Source organism: Trachurus japonicus, chromosome 23 (genome assembly GCF_045865225.1).
Source record: "Trachurus japonicus isolate A0001 chromosome 23, Traja_1.0".
Lineage (NCBI taxonomy): Eukaryota > Metazoa > Chordata > Actinopteri > Carangiformes > Carangidae > Trachurus > Trachurus japonicus.
Genome location: NC_140929.1, coordinates 2620742 through 2643694, shown reverse-complemented (window position 1 = coordinate 2643694; position 22953 = coordinate 2620742). Strand labels below are relative to the sequence as shown.

The 22953-nt window shown below is 39.5% G+C and overlaps 1 protein-coding gene across 1 annotated transcript in view; it reads right to left on the bottom strand.

Moving 5' to 3' along the window:
* LOC146962309 (leucine-rich repeat-containing G protein-coupled receptor 5-like) overlaps window positions 1–22953 on the bottom strand; it is a 63768-nt gene that overhangs the window by 18233 nt on the left and 22582 nt on the right. The window contains exons 2-6 of the mRNA XM_085769932.1: window positions 18870–18941; window positions 15719–15790; window positions 14300–14371; window positions 7869–8084; window positions 5825–5896 (exon numbers count right to left, since the gene is read on the bottom strand). Of these exons, the coding sequence (XP_085626058.1) occupies window positions 5825–5896; window positions 7869–8084; window positions 14300–14371; window positions 15719–15790; window positions 18870–18941 (504 nt within the window). The remainder of the gene's footprint in view (window positions 1–5824; window positions 5897–7868; window positions 8085–14299; window positions 14372–15718; window positions 15791–18869; window positions 18942–22953) is intronic.

The following is a 22953-nucleotide window of genomic DNA, read 5'->3' as shown; positions in this document are numbered from 1 at the left end:
AGAGGCCTTCAATCTCCGGTGCAGATCGGATGATGGACAGTTGAATTATCAGTAGAAGGAGAATTACAAGGAGACGTCGAGAAGAGGTACGTCGTTCTAATGCTGAACTGAAGAAGAGGAAGAAGGAGGAGCTGAGGATGTTTTAAGTAAAGATGAGTTCTGACGCCAAGGAATGGATCCACCGGCGTCACCGAGATTACTTGATGAAAGCGGGCCTCTCCACAATGGACATTGTTGAACAAGATGAACATTTTGGTGGACGCAGATGGGCGTGTAGACTTAGTAAACGTAAATTAAATTAAAACGTAAAGTAAATTATAAATAAATTATATTCTTAACTCATCTTTTCGACATATATAAGGAGAGGGGGTGGGAGTTTATAAGTTTTACTTCTTCTCACTCCTTTTCGAATATGTATTCTATTTTTTTCATGTTTAAATGTTTTGTCTTATTCTCTTTTTTTATTATTACTTTATTTTCATATTCGAAATAAACATTTCAATCAATCAATCACTTAAGAGGCACGAATAGTGGATAAACACCATAAAACACCAACAGACCTGTCCGCCATCTTGCTCTCCATTGGATGGTAGTAGAGGTGCAACGGACCAGAAACCTCACGGATCGGACCGGACCGCGGTTTTCAATCCCAGATCGGATCATTTTCGGATTAGCAAAGCGGGGGTAAATACAGATGTTGATAAAAACTATTTTCTTGTTGTTGTTGTGTGCTACTGTACATAGAGCTGCAGCTTCAAGGATACGAGCAGAATTTTTTTAAATGCCTGTTTTTTCGGCTGGGGCGGTGCGCCTAACTGTGCGTTCACACCAAAAGCCTCCAAAGTGTCAAAACGCCGGAAGTCAATTCATTTTCAATGAGAGCCCAGCGACACTGAGCGACCAAAGCGTCAACTGGCGTCACCGCGCTTCCAAAGCGTCCAAAGCGTCCAAAGCTTCCAAAGCTTCCAAAGCTTCCAAAGCGTCACCAGACGAGAAGTTGAGCCCTGGTTAACTTTAGGGTAATTAACTATGACGCGGTTCAGTGGCAACCTGTCAGAATAGAGATGTCCTTCGGCTCCTTTTTTTTGTCCTTCAGCTCCCCAATGACCAGCGCGATCGAACTTTGACGTCAGTCACGTGTCGAGCGGCCAAAGCGGCTAAAAATATTTGCCGTTTTGGAAGCTGTCTTGTCTGAAGCGCACGTTTTTGACGCTTTGGAAGCTTTTGGTGTAAGTAAGTTCCCACAACTGTTCTGCCGACCCCTTAACGTGGTTTACATCCGTGGAGAGCGATCAGATTGGATCACGGATCAACTGTGATCTGTTGCACCACTATTGACTAGTGTCTTCAGTCTGAGGGATTGATTTGCATAAAGTTGAATGGCAGTCAACTTTTGGACGCGCTGCCACTGCTCAAACAGCCACGATATGTGTCACGGTGGACGCAACAATCTCCAGTGGATCCCAGGCGTGAAATCACTGCATCTGTCTCTAGCTTCTTCTGGAGCTTTCAGCCTCTCATGGTCTTCCCTCCAGAGTCCGACCACCGGTCTTTGATGACGGACGTTAACGGCCTCTTTGATCTTTCTCCAACCACAGCAACAACCGAGCTCATGACGGTCCGTCCATTTCCTGCCGTTGTCTGCGATCAACCAATGGATCAAGGAAACATTAAAATCTAATTTAAATGTTGTTGTTGAGAGTCGACTTCCAACATCTGTACAGATGTGGTTTCATGGATGTAAACAGGCAGGTAGTTTTTCTTTTATCACGTGGCCACTTTCAGATCTGTTGGACAATTATTTCTCATCACGGTGGAAATGAAACCTCAGATACAGATACAGATCGTTTCCCTCAGACGATCATGAATCAAGCAGCTGGATCGAGACTCTTCATCTCCGTCACTTTCTGTTTCTCTGGAATCGACGGGAAAAACATATTTTTCCTGAAGAGATGTTTGGTTTTCTTGGCGTCGTTTGGAATCAGCTTTATAACTGGGAACACTTAGACCGGACACGGTTACGTCAAAGCCCGGGGTGTGTCAGTTATACAGCCGAGGAAGAAATTAAGAGACCACACTCAGAAATGTTTCTTAAGAAGCATCTCTACACGACGGCACTCAGTCCACTAAAGTTTGTTATTTTAAATACCAACACTTTTATAGGAAGGTTATAAAAACCACTGCTGGGATTAAACATTGACATTATCCTGACAAAATTTGATTTATAAACTCTTCCCACGTTCAAATATTCAGCAACCCTTTCATTTACAGGCCGTTAATTACGAGATAATGCCAAGAAATAACAATTAATTGTGTAGTAATGTCAAGAAATCGCTTAGAAATAACGGTCAATTTCATAGTAATGTCATGTTAATCTTTTACACATGCTTTTCATGCTTTGAAGTTTTTGGGAAAGGCCAGAAGTTTTCTCCACCAAGTCCTCTGCAGTTGTCAATGACAATCAATTATTTCTGGGCTGTTTCTACACAATCAATCCTTATTTAATTGGCGATATTTCTCGACATTACTATGAAACTGACCGTTATTTCTAGGTAATTTCTAGACATTATCATGTAAAAAATGGCCTGTAAAGGGTTACTGTAGTTTCTTCTAACATCCACATGTTGCTGCTTTTCATGCTTCAATCGTTATTTCTTGGCGATATTTCTCAACATTACTATAAAATTGACCGTTATTTCTACACATTATGATGCAATTACCTGTTATTTCTTGACATTATCACGTAATTAACGGCCTGTAAATTAAAGGGTTACCAAACATGTAACACAACATGTTTGGTAACCCTTTTAGGAATGAATATGAACATGTTTTCTTTGCATTATTATTATTCAAGGTCTTGGCAAGTTGTCATTTTCTGCCAATAAATGTTCTAAATTACAATATTTTTATTCCATTTTTGGGAGAAATGTTGTCAGTAGTTTATAGAATAAAACAAAACTGTTAATTTCACCTCTATAAACAGTAAAAGCAGAGAAACTCATCATTGTGAACTGGTCTCTTCTTTTTTTTCCGCGGCTGTTTAATAATGGGAAGAACAACAACCCTCAGTAAAGTCTCAGCTGGACACTGGGAATGCCGACACCTCTGCACTGGAAACAGGCTGGTTTGTTTCTCCAAGACAAATGTCAGTCAAACTCAAACTTTATTTGAACTGCGCTGACGGACAGGCCGATGGAGGACGTTAAAGATTTTAACTTTCTCCTCCTCCTTCTCCTTCTCCTCGGCCGTTTGGTGTTTTTAAAGCTTTAAAGGTTTTGAGGGTTTCCTGTTCACCACCGTGTTCGTCACTTACTGGAACCAGGAAACCAGAAGTCGGGCAGAAGGGACGGGGGCGAGGGTGAAGGCCGGGTGGGCGACACACACTGACGTCGGTTATGTGTGTGTGTGTGTGTGTGTGTGTGTGTGTGTGTGTGTGTGTGTGTGTGTGTGTGTTCCTGTACGTCGGAGCTGAGCCGGTTGTATTAATTTGTTCTGTTCTGTTTTCATTTCCGTTTTCTCCGTCTGTCTGTGTTTGTGTTTGTAGTTTCAGATGAACATGAGGCCCCGGTGTGGTTTATTATTGCTGATCATGCAGGTACACACACACACACACACACACACACACACACACACACACACACACACACACACACATGAATAGTGATTATGATTAGCATACAGCCAGGGCCACACACAGAGCCGGTCCAACACACACACACACACACACACACACAGAAGTATTTCCAAATGAAGGCAGTGTGTGTTTGTATGTTTAAACCTGCCGTTCTGGTTGACTGAGAAAACAGAAACATTTCTATACACACACACACACGCACACACATACACACACATTCCTCAGATTATACACACACACACACACACACACCAACATAAACACACACAGGTTAATCTGCTCTGACTCCAGTTAATATCCACAAAGTCTCTGTGAAAGAGTCGATCACATGTTCACGGCTGCAGAAACACACACACAGACACACACACACACACACACACACACACACAGGTAACTGGACCTCACTGGTTCTGTGTAATGTAACTAATACCTAATACTCCATTGACAGACACAGCAACAAGTCACATGACCAGTTACAGTCTCAGGTGTTTATTCATAAGAACAATACGTTTTTTCTGATCATATCAAATGATTACGACGGAGTATTAGGGCCACATCGAGAAAAAAACAAAAACACTTCAAGAATAAAGTCGTAAATTTGCGACAATAAAGTTGTACATTTCCTACGAGAAAAAGTCATAACATTACGAGAATAATTTACGAGAATAAAGTCGTACATTTCCTACGAGAAAAAAGTCATAACATTACAAGAATAAAGTCGCCAATTTACGAGAATAAAGTCGTACATTTCCTACGAGAAAAATGTCATAACATTACGAGAATAAAGTCGTACATTTCCTACGAGAAAAAAGTCATAACATTACGAGAATAAAGTCGTACATTTCCTACGAGAAAAAAGTCATAACATTACGAGAATAAAGTCGTACATTTCCTACGAGAAAAAAGTCATAACATTACGAGAATAAAGTCGTACATTTCCTACGAGAAAAATGTCATAACATTACGAGAATAAAGTCGTAAATTTACAAGAATAAAGTCGTACATTTCCTACGAGAAAAAAGTCATAACATTACGAGAATAAAGTCGTACATTTCCTACGAGAAAAAAGTCATAACATTACGAGAATAAAGTCGTACATTTCCTACAAGAAAAAAGTCATAACATTACGAGAATAAAGTCGTAAATTTACGAGAATAAAGTCGTACATTTCCTACGAGAAAAAAGTCATAACATTACGAGAATAAAGTCGTAGATTTCCTACGAGAAAAAAGTCATAACATTACGAGAATAAAGTCGTACATTTCCTACGAGAAAAATGTCATAACATTACGAGAATAAAGTCGTAAATTTACGAGAATAAAGTCGTACATTTCCTACGAGAAAAAAGTCATAACATTACGAGAATAAAGTCGTACATTTCCTACGAGAAAAAAGTCATAACATTACGAGAATAAAGTCGCACATTTCCTACGAGAAAAAAGTCATAACATTACGAGAATAAAGTCGTAAATTTACAAGAATAAAGTCGTACATTTCCTACGAGAAAAAAGTCATAACATTACAAGAATAAAGTCGTAAATTGACGAGACCCATTGGACAAAATTTTGAAACAGACTCCAGAAATACACAAATATTTGTTCTGAGACTGAATAACGTTACTTTTTTTTTAGTCAATGTAAGTTCAAATTAGGGCCGATGGGGTGAGTTTTTGGAGAAATTTAGAGACATTTCTGGAAAAAAAAGTGGTGAAATTTCAAGAAAAGGTTGGGGACCCCCTTGAACCCTCTCAAGGACCCCTGGGGGTCCCCGGACCACACTTTGAGAACCACTGCTCTATAGTGATATATAAAGTGATAAATAATAATGATAAGTGCTATTTAAGTGTTATTAAATAGTTGTAGAGTAAAGCCGATAAACTGGACCCAGTGTTTTGTTTGTCTGCTCTGGGCTACCGTAGAAACATGTTGATGTAAAAGAGCTCTGATGAAACACAATGCTTCATTACAGGTGATTTTACAGTATTGATTATAGAATATTGATCGCTCCCTCTGGTCCTTTAATGTTATTTATAGACATATAAATATAAATAACTATATATGATCTGAACTCTGTGTCGTCTCTTCACCCTTCACCCTGACCCCGACTCAACCCTGACTGCTGCGACCCCACCCCAACACACACACTGACACACACACACACACACACACACACACAGACAGAGAAACTCACAGCGTCTCCAAACTGTGGAGTCCGTGGAAGCAGTTCGTTCCCATGGAAACGATCCTATTGTTGTTGAGATGCCTGTGGAGAGAGAGAGAGAGACTGATGGACTAATGAAGCAGACAAAGACTGTGTGTGTGTGTGTGTGTGTGTGTGTGTGTGTGTGTGTGTATCTTTCTGAAAGGGGCCCCGGGGCCTCTCAAGAACTTTTTTTTTTTTCTTTTGGTAATTTCATGCAAATTAGCTTCAAGCCGATTGGACAAAGGAAATGACAGCAGACTTCAATGCTGCCGCCGCGCTGAATGCCATCACACACACACACACACACACAGAGCAGAGTTTTGCATGTTGTTAAGGAGCTAATAGCGACGGACAGAGACAGTCACTACGGTTCAACTTAATGCGACACACTAACAGGCAAAAACATTGATTTTTTTACGGATCAATTTTGAGATTTCTGGCTATTTTGCTTCTTTAAAACGTCTCCTTTCAGAAAAAGTGGAAAGAAAAATCCACATTAAAGGTTTTTTTTTGTTTGTTTTTTTAATCAATTTACTTCATTTTGACTTTTTCATCTGTAAATTTCTCCTAAATTCACCAGAAGTTATTCTGACCTATGTCATGTCAGGTGTCGTTGTAAAGCTCTCTCTCTCCTGAACAATGATTTAGGCTCCAAAAAATTGTCATTTCTTCTGTATCAGCAACAAATTGTAAAAGTATGATTTACATTACCAATCTATGCAATTTTACAGTACAAATCTTTAAAGGCCGTTTTCTCAGAAAGAGTTTTTCCTCAAATCTCCACTTCAGCAGCACTAACAGACACCAAACCTTCCAGTTTGATCCCTTTCTATATTCTGAAGGTTTTTACAGAGGGGATTGTTGATATATCATTCACAGCCTCATTTATACAACATTTTATTACTAAAAACTAGGGCTGTCAGAGTTAACGCGTTAATCGCGATTAGATTAATTAAAAAAATTAACGTGATTAAATTTTTTAATCGCGGTTAATCGCGGCCCATTTTGTCCTCTGTCTGCTGGACTGGAGGACTGGAGTGTGGGACCTCCAGTCCAGTAGGGGGCGGTAAGGCACCTTCAAGTTGGTTGCTACACAAATATACACAGTCTAACATATATCCACAGCTCTATCCATTGATTTTTTGACGGCTTTGTTGTCAACAAATGCACATGGCCATGTATTGATTTTTTGACGGCTTCTGTTGTCAACAAATGCACATGGCCAGGCAGAGGCGTAGCAAAGTAAAGGGCAATTTCCACTGGATGCAATTCGTTTCAATTCTGTGTGAGTTTCATGCATCATGTGTTATGATTAGGTACTAGGCCTGCTAGGTCTGGTCTAAAAGTTGTTTGTCTAGAGATTATAACACTTTGGAGGGTTGAAAGTCCAAAGCGCCATATATAATATTTTTAATAGAGATTAATCGCGAGTTAACTATGGAAAAAATGCGATTAATCGCGATTAAAAAAATTAATCGTTTGACAGCCCTACTAAAAACATGACGAAATTTAGATTTTCTAGGGCTGGTGACAGTATTTTCTCATTTACAGAGTGATAAAAAGAGATATCCAAAATCCTCCTCTGTAAAAACTTCTGACTCTAATATGTCGACAAAATAAAACAAGAATTTTGAAAGTAGCTTTATCCATTGTTCAGATTTCTGTTCTGGAAATGTATGCAAATTAGCACATATTTCATCAGATATTGCCTCATTTACATATTTAAACATAAAATTAGACAAAACTTGTAATACAAAAAATATTTGTCTTAATGTGAGGGATAAACTTGGGAAGTTTCATGGTGATACCTGTTGATGGACAATGGGATATAAATGGAAACACACTTCTCATGTCTTTTATTTTGAAGGGCCGGGTTGTAATAAAATAGAAAGTGAAAAGAAAAGTTTATCCTTATTGCTTTTTTTTTTTTTTTTTTTTTACTTATTTATGTATTTTCATTCGTATTACGTGTTTTCTATCCATTTTTTTTTATTTTGGTTGCGGAAACAAATATTGAAAAAACAATCCGTACAGCACCACCAGGCGGCCCAGCTTGCTGAAGGCGTGGTCGGGGACGTGGCTGATGTGGTTGAGGGCGAGCGTCATGGCCTGCAGCGCCGCCAGCTCGCTCAGCGCCGCCACCGGCACCGACGCCAGAGAGTTGTCGTCCAACCAGAGGTGACGCAGCGAGCGCAGGCCGGAGAAACAACCAATGGGAACGCTGGAGATGTGATTGGCATCCAGACGTCTGCACAGAGAGAGAGAAGGAAATAGAAACATCATTAGAGTGAATGAACCAATAAAATCTGATTATTAAAGACATTTTCTCTATTTTTACACACTTTAAAAAGGGATAGTTCAACATTTTGTCAAATTGGCCCATTGCCATAATCCCTATAGTCATAGCAGTAGGTTCGTTACCTTTAATTGTCGGTGCAAGCTATTTTTAGAACGGCGGAGCAGAGCCGTGAGCTGCTCAGAGCTACGTTACGGAGGCTCATGGGATTTCTTAATTGGTTTCCCTCATCAAACTCATCAAATACACAATCCAACAACTCCACAACGCTCTGGTGGACAAGTTGTGAGCTGCACATTCACCACGCTATGAGATAATAACACAACGTTACCAGACAGAGTTGTTTTAGAGGGAAATTCAGAGACTGATGATGAAAAACTGTCCCTGAAGGCAACATGCATCAGTGGTTTTGCATGAATTTCCCTCTAAAATAACTCTGTGTGGTAACGTTGTGTTATTATCTCATAGTGTGGTGAATGTGCAGGTCACAACTTGTCCACCAGAGCGTTGTGGAGTTGTTGGATTGTGTATTTGATGAGTTTGATGAGGGGAACCAAGAAATCCCATGAGCCTCCTCTGTCAATCAATCAATCAATTTGTTTATTTCGGGCATGTCAATTTAAATCGTCATCATCACACTTAATCTTAGTTCAAATAATACAATACACATGGCCGAAAGGGAAAGCGGGAGAAGCAAAAGCTTATCTAGTCCCGCCCCCATTACACACAGAATAAAAAATATTTATCATAATCTTTTCTTTCAGATTTTTTCCCCCTTATTTTTGTTTTGTTTTGTTTTGCATTTTGATGTAACATTCTTTTACTTATGACATTTTGACATAGCATGTTACAGCGGTAAGTGGTATACAGATCATATCATAATCTTTTCTTTTGTTTTTGCTTTTTTGTATTTTTGTATAACATACTTTTACTTATGACCAGTGGCGAACCGTGGACCCAGACCCTGGGCCTTCAATAGGACCATCTAGCAATAAAAAATTTAACATAGCAATAGAAATAATAGCCAGAGCCTTGTCACATGGATGGTCGGTATATTACATGTTTCTTTGCCCTAACTGGCTTCACAACACACAAGGTGATTCTGGAAAAAGCTGGCTATCATGAATCACTTATTTTTAAAAAGAAAAAATGAAACAAGCAAATCACACATTCACTTATTTGTTTAGCTGGAATGAAAGTAAAATGTCAATCATGAGCTGTTCAACAACTAAAGATGTATTTTTGATAATGTTTTTTGTGTTTGTTTGAGCTTAGACACAGTTGAATTTCACTGTAGATTTAATATTTCTGCCAAAAGTGGCTATAAAACAAACACCTCCTGAGGTGACATGGGAAAAAGGCACAAGCTCTTTGTAAATGCTCAGCCATTTTTCACTGGCCTTAATGGCTATCAAACTACCGGTATAAAATTGTAGGTTTACACCAGGGGTCCCCAAACTTTTTGCAAAGCGGGCCAGATTTGGTGAGGTCAAAATGTGTGGGGGTCGAGTCGGCCGACCTTTCAGCCTGACATCCTTTGAACCATTAACATTAAATGCAAATTAACTATTTAATACTTTTTTTTCATTGTAAATGGAATATATTATATTATATTTTCAAAAATCAAAAATTGCACTTGAATAAAAATCACAACCAAAAACAAGAATAGACCCTGTCCTCTGTTAAGAAAAGATGCACTCAAATATAAAACCACGCACAACCAAAACAATAAATAAAATGGCTTATCAAGTCTCAACAAAACTGCACTTGAATAGATATTGACCGTGTCAGTAGATGAGGTGAGTAGTGATGTCGCTCTAAGACGGTGTGGTGGGGGTGTCAGCGGCGTGGAGCGGGTCTCTGTAGCGGGGACAGCTCCGTGACACCGCCGGTGGAGGCTGTAGGGACGGGGGCGGGACTCGGGAGGCTCACGGCAGCACCGCTGCTCGGTGAAAACAGCAGTGACGATGTGCTTTCACGTCCGAGTCTCCAAACCAGAAACGTTTGTAGCAGTAACAGCACCGGAAAAACCGCTAGATTCAGACATTCATCTCGTTGTTGTTGTCACCGTGGCAAAGTGCCGTGTGTGTACGGAGGAAGGGAGGGGCGGGGGGAACGGGGGTGACACATCCAGCAGGAGGACAAACTATCCTGCGTTTAAATAACATGTCGAAAATATCTGCTTGACAACTCATGGAGCTGGAAGCAGCCCTAAATAAGCAACTACACTTTAACAACAAGCCCAAAAACCCGCAACCCACGACTACCAATATAAGCGACTTCACAGAAAAACAAGCCCAAAGTCACGTATAATAAGCGGACTTGGCAACCCGCTCCCTCAGTATTTTGGCGGCTTCCGGGTATTCGCGAATACCCGGAAGATGTCGTGATATGGTCCCGCCCACAACTCAGTGGAATATGATTGGCTAAGACACCTGTCAATCTCAAATTCATGCCCACATTGACTTGCATTACACGGGTCTTCAGTCACAGCCACTGAAGGCCCTGCAGGGGGAGTCGATGATTTACTGCCCAGATACCGTTGGAAGAAAAATTGTGATTGGTCCATTTCCCGTTCCATTATATTAACCCATTGTTTCCCAAGAAATATTAGTCCAACTTTATAACAATGATCTAGAAAATATTACTTGTGTGTTACTCACTGTATAAAATAAAATAAAATAAAATAAATAAATAAATATATAGTAGTACAATATTTCAATATTTTTTCTTAGGCCTTCACTGAATACCTTGAAGGCCCAGAGGGTTCCCCTCTGCTTATGACATTTTGACATAACATGTTACAGCAGTAGGTAGTATACAGAGCTGAAGTTTAGCTCTAGACAGTACATACAGATTACGTGTGTGTTTGCACATGTGTCCATATTTGTCCGTCATGAGTGAACAACAGTCTCATCTTGTAGCCTGACATGTCACAAAGTCACAGAATGGTCCAATCGACAGAGAGCAAAGTCCAGTGTACTTATTATTTGTTGTGATGGTGTAGCATGTAGCTGTAGCATAGCTCTGGGCAGCTCACGGCTCTGCTCCGCCGTTCTAAAAATAGCTCGCACCGACAATTAAAGGTAACGAACCTACTGCTATGACTATAGGGATTATGGCAATGGGCCAATTTGCCAAAATGTTGAACTATCCCTTTCAGAGCGGGTGGTGTATTTGAAAGAGAGTTGATTTTCTACGGCGTAAAATAACCGATTTACAAATAGAAACATATCGAGGCCTTTAACTATTTCCTGTCCTCATTGTTCCTTTATGGTATTTAATATTTCAACACATAAAATATAAATGATGTGGAGCTTTTTCTGTCCAACTCTTAGCAACAGTAAACCTCAGAGCTGCTCTGAGCTTCACTTCACTTTGAAGCCGTTGAAGAGGAACATTAGAGGTCGAGTGTGCGACGGCCCAGAGGGATGATGGGTAGGCAGCTCGAGCACCACTCCGGCAGCCAATGAGCTCTCAGGAGTAGAAAAGGAGGTATTTTAATGAGCACAGACTTATTGCTGAGAGGATTGTGTGTGTGTGTGTGTGTGTAAGACGATTTCCTCTGTTGTTTCCTCTCCACTGTTGGAAAATCATTTCAGTTTTGATATTTTATTTTATTTTATTTTTCCAGATTGTTGTGTTTTTTTTTTACGAGACCACAGGACCGACAGCAGAAAACAAACTGTCACCACTGATTTCTGTCACTTTTATTTCTTTTTGTGTTCGTGTCAAGATGTTAAAAATATCTCCGAGTGGACTCAGACTCCAGACCAGACAGAAACTAAACAAAACTAAACTAAATAAATAAAACACAGCTTCCTCCTTGGCCCTTCAAAGTAAAAGCCTGTCGTAACAATCACCTAAAACGAAAAGTTCAACACATCTCTGACCTTTAACTCTGTCATTATGATTTAAATGTTGATTAATGAGAAAGAAGAATAAAAGATTCATGTTCTCCAGGTTTTAGTCTGTTTCATTGCATCATTAAAGGACAATTCCAGGCAAATTCACCTCGAAGCTGTATGTTTCTATCATTTTAGGTCTAAAAGAAGGAATCTGAAGATTTTCAGTTTAATTGCTCGCTTAATTTTGCGGTAGTTGTGTCTGTCCCCGCATCGCCACGGCAACGATGAATGGGAGCGGATTGAAGTTCTTCTGCTTAGGCTGTTTCCATCCCTCAAAGTCACAGACAGCGTCAGGTGGCTACTCAAACATGCACCCAGAAGTTTTTTTACTTGAAGCAAGTCAAGAGTTGATATTCCTGTGTTTATGACACAAACGGGAGCTTCCCACTGCACCTGAACACACCGAGCGTCAACTTGGGTCTCGACTCCGTGAGACTTTGAATTAGATCTAGTTTTACAAACATGTCGGCTTGTTGAAGTAAATAAACTTCTGGGTGCATGTTTGAGTCGCCATCTTACGCTGGAACAGACACAACTACCGCAAAACAGGAGCAATTAAACTGAAAACCTTCAGATTCCTTCTTTTAGACCTAAAATGTTAGGAAAATACAGCCCCCAGTTGAATTTGCCCGGAACTGTCATTTAACAGGAGGAAATGAAGCGGATAAATCTGTAAACGTGCACCGGGAAAACAGATTATTGTGCAGAAAGGTGTGTCCAGGAGAAAATGATCCACTTCAACATCTGTCCTCAAAAACACTTTCAAGCTCATCTCCTCCTGTGCAGATCCTGGTTTTATTTCTGTTATAGCGAGGTATTTTATTGTTAGTAACGTCAGACATTATTAATCCACAATGCTGCTTCCAGCGTCATCCAGGTGTCCAGCTCAGTGGGATCTGGACACCTGGATGATGCTGAAATGTTACTGACTCTGTGATTGGGCCAAAACACACAAAATCAAAACATAAACATGATTAAATGTGAATATTCTGGCTGCACTATTGTTGCCAGTTAGATCAGTGTCTCAAGTGAACATGTCTCCTTAGTCTCCGGTGACGTATTATTGGCTGATTTTATGTTTACTTTCCGTACATTTCTGACATACAGCTCCTTTAAAGGGATACTTCACCCAAAATCGACAATTTGCCAATATCAAAACTCTTTAGGAGTTCCAGGGGGGGTGCGGCTGGCAACGGGTTTTCATATAATGTTGGCGGATAGAGTTCACTTTTGAATCGTCCAAAACACACACTATGAAACATCCAGATTCCTCCATACTGCTCGTCTGTACTGACCCAAGTGTCCTGAAGCCGCCACAGGCAAAAGTTGTTGGGAAAACATTAATGTGATCTCTGTTTTTATCCTTGTTGTAGCAGCAGCAGCAGCTCCCAGTGGCTGTGAGATGTTCTTCCATGTTTACATCGTACATCCAGTGGTTTACAACGACCAACAAACATCTCATAGCAATTCTCAACAGCCACTGGGAGCTGCTGCTACAACAAGGATAAAAACAGAGATCACATTATTTGTTTCCCAACAACTTTTCCATGTGGCAGCTTCAGGACACTTGGGTCAGTACAGACGAGCAGTATGGAGGAATCTGGATGTTTCATAGTGTGTGTTTTGGACCAATCAAAAGTGAACTCTATCCGCCGCCATTATATGAAAACCCGTCACCAGCCGGACCCCCGCTGGAACTCCTAAAGAGTTTTGATGACTCTGAAAGTCCAAACCCTTCCTTGGTATGACGATGAGTAGATGATTGGGTGAATTGTCGATTTTGGGTGACGTATCCCTTTAACAACATTCACCTGGTTCCTCCTTCAGGTTTTCATGTTGTTCAGTTTAAACGTGTGTGTTCTGCAACAATACACAATACGTCCTCTGTTCACAGAGAGAAGGATGAGAGAGAGAGAGACCTTAGACGTCTCCATTCTTATACCCTTATCTACACACACACACACACACACACACACACACACACACACACACACACACACACACACACACACAGACACACACGCAGGTACAGTTTCAGTATAATTACTGTGTGTTTTCAGGCTGAGAGAACACAGTGTCTGGGCTACATACGTTAATGTACCGAGAGAGACTGAAGATTCCTGTCCACCAAACTGTAAAACCAGATAAAAGGATGAGTGTGTGTGTGTGTTTCTGTATGTGTGTGTGTGTGTGTGTGTGTGTGTGTGTGTGTGTGTTTCTGTGTGTGTGTGTGTGTGTGTGTGTGTGTGTGTGTCTCACAGCGACTGCAGGTTGTGCAGGTTGTTGAAGGCCTCGGCAGGAACCGACCTCAGCTGGTTGTTCTGCAGCATCCTGGAAACAACATGGAGGAGATCAGCTGATCAACACAAACTGTTTTGGTTTTTGCTGCAAAAACACATGATTTCTCTATTGTCAGTGTCTACTATGTTTTTATTTTATTATTTTATTTTAAATGTTTTTTATTCCTGTCTATATTCTGAAGGTTTTTACAGAGGGGATTGTTGATATATCATTCACAGCCTCATTTATACAACATTTTATTCCTAAAAACATGGCAAAATTAGATTTTTTTTTAGTGCTGGTGACAGTATTTTCTCATGTACAAAGTGATAAAAAGAGATATCCAAAATCCTCCTCTGTAAAAACTTCTGACTCTAATATGTCAACAAAATAAAACAAGAATTTTGAAAGTAGCTTTATCCATTGTTCAGATTTCTGTTCTGGAAATATATGCAAATTAGCGCATATTTCATCAGATATTGCCTCATTTGCATATTTAAACATAAAATTTGACAAAACTTGTAATACAAAAAATATTTGTCTTAATGTGAGAGATAAACTTGGGCAGTTTCATGGTGATATCTGTTAGTTAAAATGTTTTCCTTAAAATACATTAAAAAACCCATAGGCAGAGGTGGACATTTTTGTCCAGCGAAGGGTCATGGATGTTGTTAAAATTCATTACGAGTCCAAAAAATGGACTTTCATTCTGAAACTCAGTACATCCAGAGTTTACCCAAAGATACACCTCCTTGCCAAAAATCAGACCCCAGTGACCTTTCATTTGACCGTGGGGAGTTGGGAAAGTGTGAGGCCGCACCATCATTTAACTTTAGTTACATTTCAAAAGGATAAACTGATTTTCTGAGACTTTAGAGGAAAAACAACAAATATGAGCAGTGCTTCACATAAATCAATATAAAAACATGAGAAAACATTGATGGACAATGGGATTTAAATGGAAACACACTTCTCATGTCTTTTATTTTGAAGGGCCGGGTTGTAATAAAATAGAAAGTGAAAAGAAAAGTTTTTCCTTATTGCCGCCTTTTTTTTATTTTTTACTTATTTATGTATTTTCATTCGTATTACGTGTTTTCTATCCATTTTTTTTATTTTGGTTCTGGAAACAAATATTGACAAAACAAATCGTCATTATTTTGTCTTTCTAGTTTTGGTTTTATTTTGAAAACACATGAACGAATGACACACAGATTACAGCGCTATGATAAACTTTTATGTTTTGAAAATGTGCAATAAATATAAAGTGGGTTCGATGTTTGAAAAATAAAATCCACAGACTGATGAAAACTGTCAAACTGTCACAGATCAACAAGTTTCACTTCGCCGTAGCAACAGCAGCTGTAGTGATGATGTCATCATGGGTGTGTAACTTACAGCACTTTGAGGTTGTAGAGGCCGGAGAACGCTCCTCTGGGGATGAACCACAGATCGTTTCCCGCCAAACGGCTGAGACAGAGAGAGAGAGAATAAACAATCGATCGATCAATAAGTTCAGATAAATATCAATAATCATTAAAGGGATATGCCAACTTTTTTTTTTTTCGTGTCTTGCCTCACTCCCGAGTCCATGACCAACAGACAGACACCATCCTTTCGACTGTGCGTGCAGTAACAAGGGAGATAGAGCCGTATCGCCGTAATTAGCTTAGCTCAAACACTGGAAGTGTAGTGTTAGCCTGCCTCCTACCCGAGCCGAAATCAGCAGCTGATTTCGTTTTAGCTCTAAACTCTGTAAATATATCACTTTATTGACATTTCAAACATGTTTAGGTGAGAAAGTAGCCGTTTAGATCAGCAGTGTGTCGTTAATTTGTCTAAATACCAGCTGTTTACAATTTTGTTCGGACGAATTCGGCGCTACTCAAGCTAGCCGTTGTGACCAACGCACGTCCGGTTACTTTCACAAAATAAAACACCCGTTGCCCTTTACATACAGAAAACCATGACGATAGAATTTGTGCTTTTACTTTGAAATAGGAAGCTAACCTACCCTCGATGTAGCTGGCTTGAACCAAAATAAACCGTCTTTGCTTGAACCCTCCGTTTTGACCGATCTGGTCCCGTTAGCGGCATTTGACCGCTCAAGATGCCTTACCGGAGAGTTTTGTCAGCTCTGAGACGAAGATCGGCCCGCCGGTTTCAGTTTAGAGTTGCTGAAGAGTTTCTCTGATGACTTTAGGTGGAGGCAGGCTAACACTACCCATACACTTCCAGTGTTTGAGCTAAGCTAATTAGCGACTTTAGGTGGAGGCAGGCTAACACTACCCATACACTTCCAGTGTTTGAGCTAAGCTAATTACGGCGATACGGCTCTATCTCCCTTGTTACTGCACGCACAGTGGAAAGGATGGTGTCTATCTGCTGGTCATGGACTCGGGAGTGAGGCAAGACATGTTACAAAATGTTGGCGTATCCCTTTAACATCTGATTGGTTGTGTATCAATAACATTTAAACGTCGTCCTGTGAACCTGATGTTATTAAACACCGTCCTGCAGCTCTCTGTGTGTGTGTGTGCGTGTTTGTCGAGGCCACGCAGAGTTCAGCCAGTACCCAGCATGCACCTCTCTCGCGGTGTCCTATCGCCGTAGTGACGCTTCTCGCGCCACGGTGACAAATATCACACACACGTAGATAGAAAACACACATGGCAGCAGCAGCAGCGGAGCAGAACAGCATCAGAGTCATGTTCAGGTCTCTGTGAGGTCAGCTGTTCACACACACACACACACACACACACACACACACTGAACGGTCTTCACATCTGTCAATCAGCGGATCACTACAGACCATAATAATCAAACATATTGATCTGTTATTGAAAACACTGGTCGTCACAGTTTGATCAAACACAACTTCATCTGCAACAACTTCCCTCAACAACAGAGCATCGACTCTGGGTTTGTAGCTGTTGAACTATCCCTTTAATGTGTGTTTGTTTAAACGTCTGTGGTTTTAAATCATGTTTTGATCATTGAGACGTTTTAAAGACACATTTCTGTTTTTACTTGACACAGACGAATAAAGAATCGATCTAAAACACTTTTTGACACGAGGCTGATGTTATATTCCCACAGTCCATTTGTAATTCATCTTTTTATTTATAGCTGATCTGGAACAAGGCTGTCGGAGCTGTTGGAGCTGTTGGGCCCCCTGGGGCCTCGGGGCCTCGGGGTCACTCAGTACGTTTACATGCTCTAAAAACTAAAAACTAATGACATCTCTGGCTGACAACTGAGGAAACATCATAAAACCACATGGATTTCAACCTCGGGAGCCTGAAAACTACTGATTTATTTGTCAATTCTCACATTTTGGGGCCGAAAGGCAAAACAAAATGTTATGCCCGTCAATTCTGGCAGGAAGTCACACAAAGAAACACAAGAGAATCTGGTAAATTTTCAAAATGAATGAAATAATAAATGTATGTCTTTGTGCTATGATTTTAATTAGAACATATAGTTAAAATTATAGGGGTAGGATTAGATAAGTTTATACTTCTTCCTACTCCTTTTCGCTCTTGTAAACTGCGTTGCTTAAAGCAGAAGTAAGCGATCCGGTCGTTTTCGCTAATGCTGCGTTCCAGGCAGGCTTTTGAAATCGTAAATTACAGCTTCAAGTCACAACTTACGACTTTGTAGCGTTCCAGGCAACCCACTCGTGTTTTTCCGACCTGTTTTACCTGTGAAAGTCACTATAACGGCCACTCGTAACTTCTGACCCGTGAACTCGTACCAGATCGAACTGGTACCACTTCACAGGTCGGAAAAACAGGAGTCTACGAGTTTCCTTGAACGCACCATAACAGTCCTTGTCCCTACGTCACCACATTCACGGCGTTCCTTGGCTGTACACACAGCCCTGCATGCCGTTCTCTCTCCTCATTGGATAAAAACTGTAGGATACGATAAAAGTTTTCTCCTGGGCTCAGAGCAGAGCAGAGTGACTGACAGACCCGTGTTTCAGTCCAAACACTCTATGTAAGTGATTGCTGTCGGAAGATATAACTATTTAAGACTTATATTAACACAAAAATATCGCTTACTTCTGCTGAGATGTTACTTTTTTTGTGTATACATTTTTGCTGTTCACTTATTTCCTTATTATTATATTATTTTATCTTTTTTTTTTTACATTGTCGTTTACATGATCGAAATAAAGATATCAATCAATCAATCAATCAATCTAAATAAAATACAGAGATTGACAAATACCAGAGTCCAAAGTGTGTACGTTTGTGTTTATTAATCTAAACAGAGCACAAGAGAGGAACACACACACGGCTCGTGCTTGATTTTCGTGGCGCGGCGCTTCAACGGCGCTTCGATGGCCGGTGTGAACCTGGTGTAAAAGAGCCTTCAATAAGTGATATTTCCATAATACGTCCAACATAACGCTGGTGAGCCGCGTCGAGTCTGGGCTTCAACAACCGCTGGTCTGGTCTGGTCCGATTTTTAACTTAAAGGAATCACAGTGTGTGTGTGTGTGTGTGTGTGTGTGTGTGTGTGTGTGTGTGTGTGGACTTACAGCTCCTCCAGGAAGTGCAGGTTGGACAACGCTCCACTGGACAACACAGTCAGATTGTTCATACTCAGGTCACTGCAGAGGGACAGAGAGAGAGAAGTGGTTGTTAATAACTTTAATTTCACTTCATTCACTCCAACACAAACTGAAACAGTCACCAACCAACCAATCAATCAATATAACGATCAATATAATGATCCGTCATAATAAAATACAGTGAAATAAATCAACATCTGGAATGAAACCAGTGATTTTCTTTTCTCCACATGAATCATAATAAACGACTTCCTGCTTCATTACAAACACAAACACTGAAGCAACGACTCATGAATTATTAAAGACGCACAACAAGGTCATAAAACGGCCACAGACACACACACACACACACACACACACACACACACACTACACATATAAAAACATTTAGCTTCACAAAGCGTCTACTCAGGACTCAGGTAGCACACACACACACACACACACACACACACACATACACACCAATAGGGGTAAGAGGGGACCTGTCAGGCCAAGCTGCCAAGAGGGGTCTTAGGTTTCTGCTTATTTTGAAAAACCAAAAATGGAATATAAAATTGACTTTTAAGGTGTTTTACCATAATATTACTGAAAATGTGACTTTTAATTATTTTTAAAGAAATTGCCAAGAGGGGACTTGGATCTCTGAGCGACATTTACCTATCAAAGAGTGGACCTCCACATACTGCAGTGGAGCTGTCTGCACCCATTCATTCATCTAACGACCCATTCACCTAATGAGTCTTTGTTTACAACAATGACTTTCTCAGTTTCTTTCAAGAATGGATAATATAACTTGAGAGTTATCATTACTTATTTTAAAGTCTCTGTAATACAAATTATATATATATATATAAATAATCATGGCCACATTTGAGAGTAAATATTTTTTATTGAATTGCATGCAATTCAGAAGTAACATGGCTGCATGCACTAATATCAAGTTCTGCATTTACTTAAAACCAGCTTTAATTAATGAATTCCTTTTTTCTTAACAAAGATAATTTGCTTGTCTGTCTTTACTCATCCATAAATGTGTTGCCTCTGTCATTCTTAGCAGTCCAATAGGGGACCTACTATCATCTCAATTTTAAATAGTCAAAATGCTCCATACATCTGGTTTCAACCAATTACAGTAATAGGAAATACATTAATATGTAATATGTATGAATAAGAAAGAAATAAGCAAAAGTGATCATTCTTAAGATAATGTTTTTCATCAAAACTTAACACAAACATTTCTAATAAAGTAGCACCAATAATGTTGTCATTATTTTTAAATGTAGGGTGCACTACTGCAACATACATTTCTACAGTCTATTAATTTTTCCCCTACAAGAGTTGTATACTCCTTGACTGCATTGTTGTTATAGGAAAAATATTTGAATTAAAACTCAGGGTTTTAGGTCACATTTAATGTACTTGCATCATGAATCTGTATTTATCAGGATGTATTTTATTTACTGTTTTACATTACAGAAAAAGGTCCACACTTGGTTTGGTCCACTGTTGGTTGGTGCATAATGATACAAGTGCCCACTTAGTTAGCATGAAGTGAAATACACACTCCATCATGTATGAATAAGAAAGAAATAAGCAAAAGTGATCATCCGTAACAGAAATTTTTCATCAAAACTTAACACAAACATTTCTAATAAAGTAGCACCAATAATGATGTAATTATTTTTAAATGTAGGGTGTACTACTGCAACACACATATCTACAGTCTATTAATTTTCCCCCTACAAGAGTTTTATACTCCTTGACTGCATTGTTGTTATAGGAAAAACATTTGAATTAAAACTCAGGGTTTTAGGTCACATTTAATGTACTTGCATCATGAATCTGTATTTATCAGGATGTATTTTATTTACTGTTTTACATTACAGAAAAAGGTCCACACTTGGTTTATATGGAATGACAGGGGTCCACTGTTGGTTGGTGCATAATGATACAAGTGCCCACTTAGTTAGCATGAAGTGAAATACACACTCCATCATGTATGAATAAGAAAGAAATAAGCAAAAGTGATCATCCGTAACAGAAATTTTTCTTCAAATTTTAACACAAACATTTCTAATAAAGTAGCACCAATAATGTTGTCATTATTTTTAAATGTAGGGTGTACTAATGCAACACACATACTGTATCTACAGTCTATTAATTTTTCCCCTACAAGAGTTTTATACTCCTTGACTGCATTGTTGTTATAGGAAAAATATTTGAATTAAAACTCAGGGTTTTAGGTCACATTTAATGTACTTGCATCATGAATCTGTATTTATGAGGATGTATTTTATTTACTGTTTTACATTACAGAAAAAGGTCCACACTTGGTTTATATGGAATGACAGGGGTCCACAGTTGGTTGGGGCATAATGACACAAGTGCCCACTGAGTTAGCACGGAGCGACATACACACTCCAGCATGGGTGGATAAGCAGAAATGAGAGAAATTGCTAAGTTTTGAGATACATTTTAAATCTAAATTTAATACAAACATTTGTAACTATTAATACACACAACACACACTCACAAACACATGCAAACACAAATATTTAAACTAAAGTAGCACTGGTGAAGTTGTCATTGTAGTTTTTTTTAAAACATGGGATGTACTGTGAAAACTCAATGGCAACCTATCAAGATACTTAAGGGAATATTTCAGTTATTGACATTTATGGCTCAACAATAAAACATGTATGGGAAAATAAAGGAGGCGCTGGGGGGTCATCAGTTTGTCTGAGATACAAGGGATAATTCTTCTAGAGGATGGATTAACCTCACTAAGTAATATGATATACCACTGCAACACACCTTTCTACAGCCTGTCAAGTTTTTGACTTAATGCAGTTTCACACTCCTTGACTGCATTGTTGTCATGGGAAAACTACTTTAAATAACTAAACTCAGGATTCAACATGGTCTGATGGCCCAGAGCCACAAAGTGTTATTCTGTAGTCACCTAATGTCCCATATAGATGAAGCTCTGTGGTGGCCACCTATTGTCACTCTTCTACTTTTTAACAGCACATGGTTTCAATCAATTTTAATGTACTTGCATTCTATATCTATATTAATAGGGATGCATTTTACTTATTGTTTTGCATTGCAGAAAAAAAAGGTCCACACTTGGTTTATATGGAATGACAGGGGTCCACTGTTGGTTGGTGCATAATGATACAAGTGCCCACTTAGTTAGCATGAAGTGAAATACACACTCCATCATGTATGAATAAGAAAGAAATAAGCAAAAGTGATCATCCGTAACAGAAATTTTTCATCACAGCTCCACGTTACACTTGTTCCAGGCTCTGCCCGTCGTTTTTCTCTAGAAATAGAAACTTTTTCCAACTTTTTTATCTCCGTAGCGATCACACTCGTCTTCTCCTTCTTCTTCACTTCTTGCTCTGATCTACAGTCTCATTCGTTCTACACATCCCAGAAGCCCCAAAATTACTCAAAGTGTGGGCGACAGCGTCCCCATTTACCAGCCGCAGAAAACTGCGTTTGACGTATATGTACGTCAATGGCACTCAATGAGTTAAGTGGGAGGTACACAATAAATCTAATTCTAATCTAATTCTAATTCATCTATTGAAAACAAATAGTAGAATAGCAATCTGATTCAGTGATTAATTTGTTACACATTTGGGTTGCTTCCTAATGATTTTTTGATGTTTTAGTACCCAGCTAAACACAAGTGTGTATATTCCTTACTATCTACAGTATGTATGTGCCTTGTAGGCACTTTACTTGCAAGTGTGTGTATGCAGTGTTTTATAAATCTGAATATTTTTTCATCACATCTACCCCGACACTTTAGAGCGCTTCTGTCTCGACGCCGTGTTTGCCTTCGTTCTGACCTGAACATGGCATGTGTTGTTTGGATTAGAAACATGCACATTTGCAAAGGAAAAAAAAGCTAAATCGATTAGCGGAATCATTAAGCATGCATGCACACAATCCCAAGGAAATGATCACGTGGGAACCAGTTCTGAAGAGGAACTGGTTCTCAATTCCCACCCATAGACTTCAGTCTATGATGTGGACA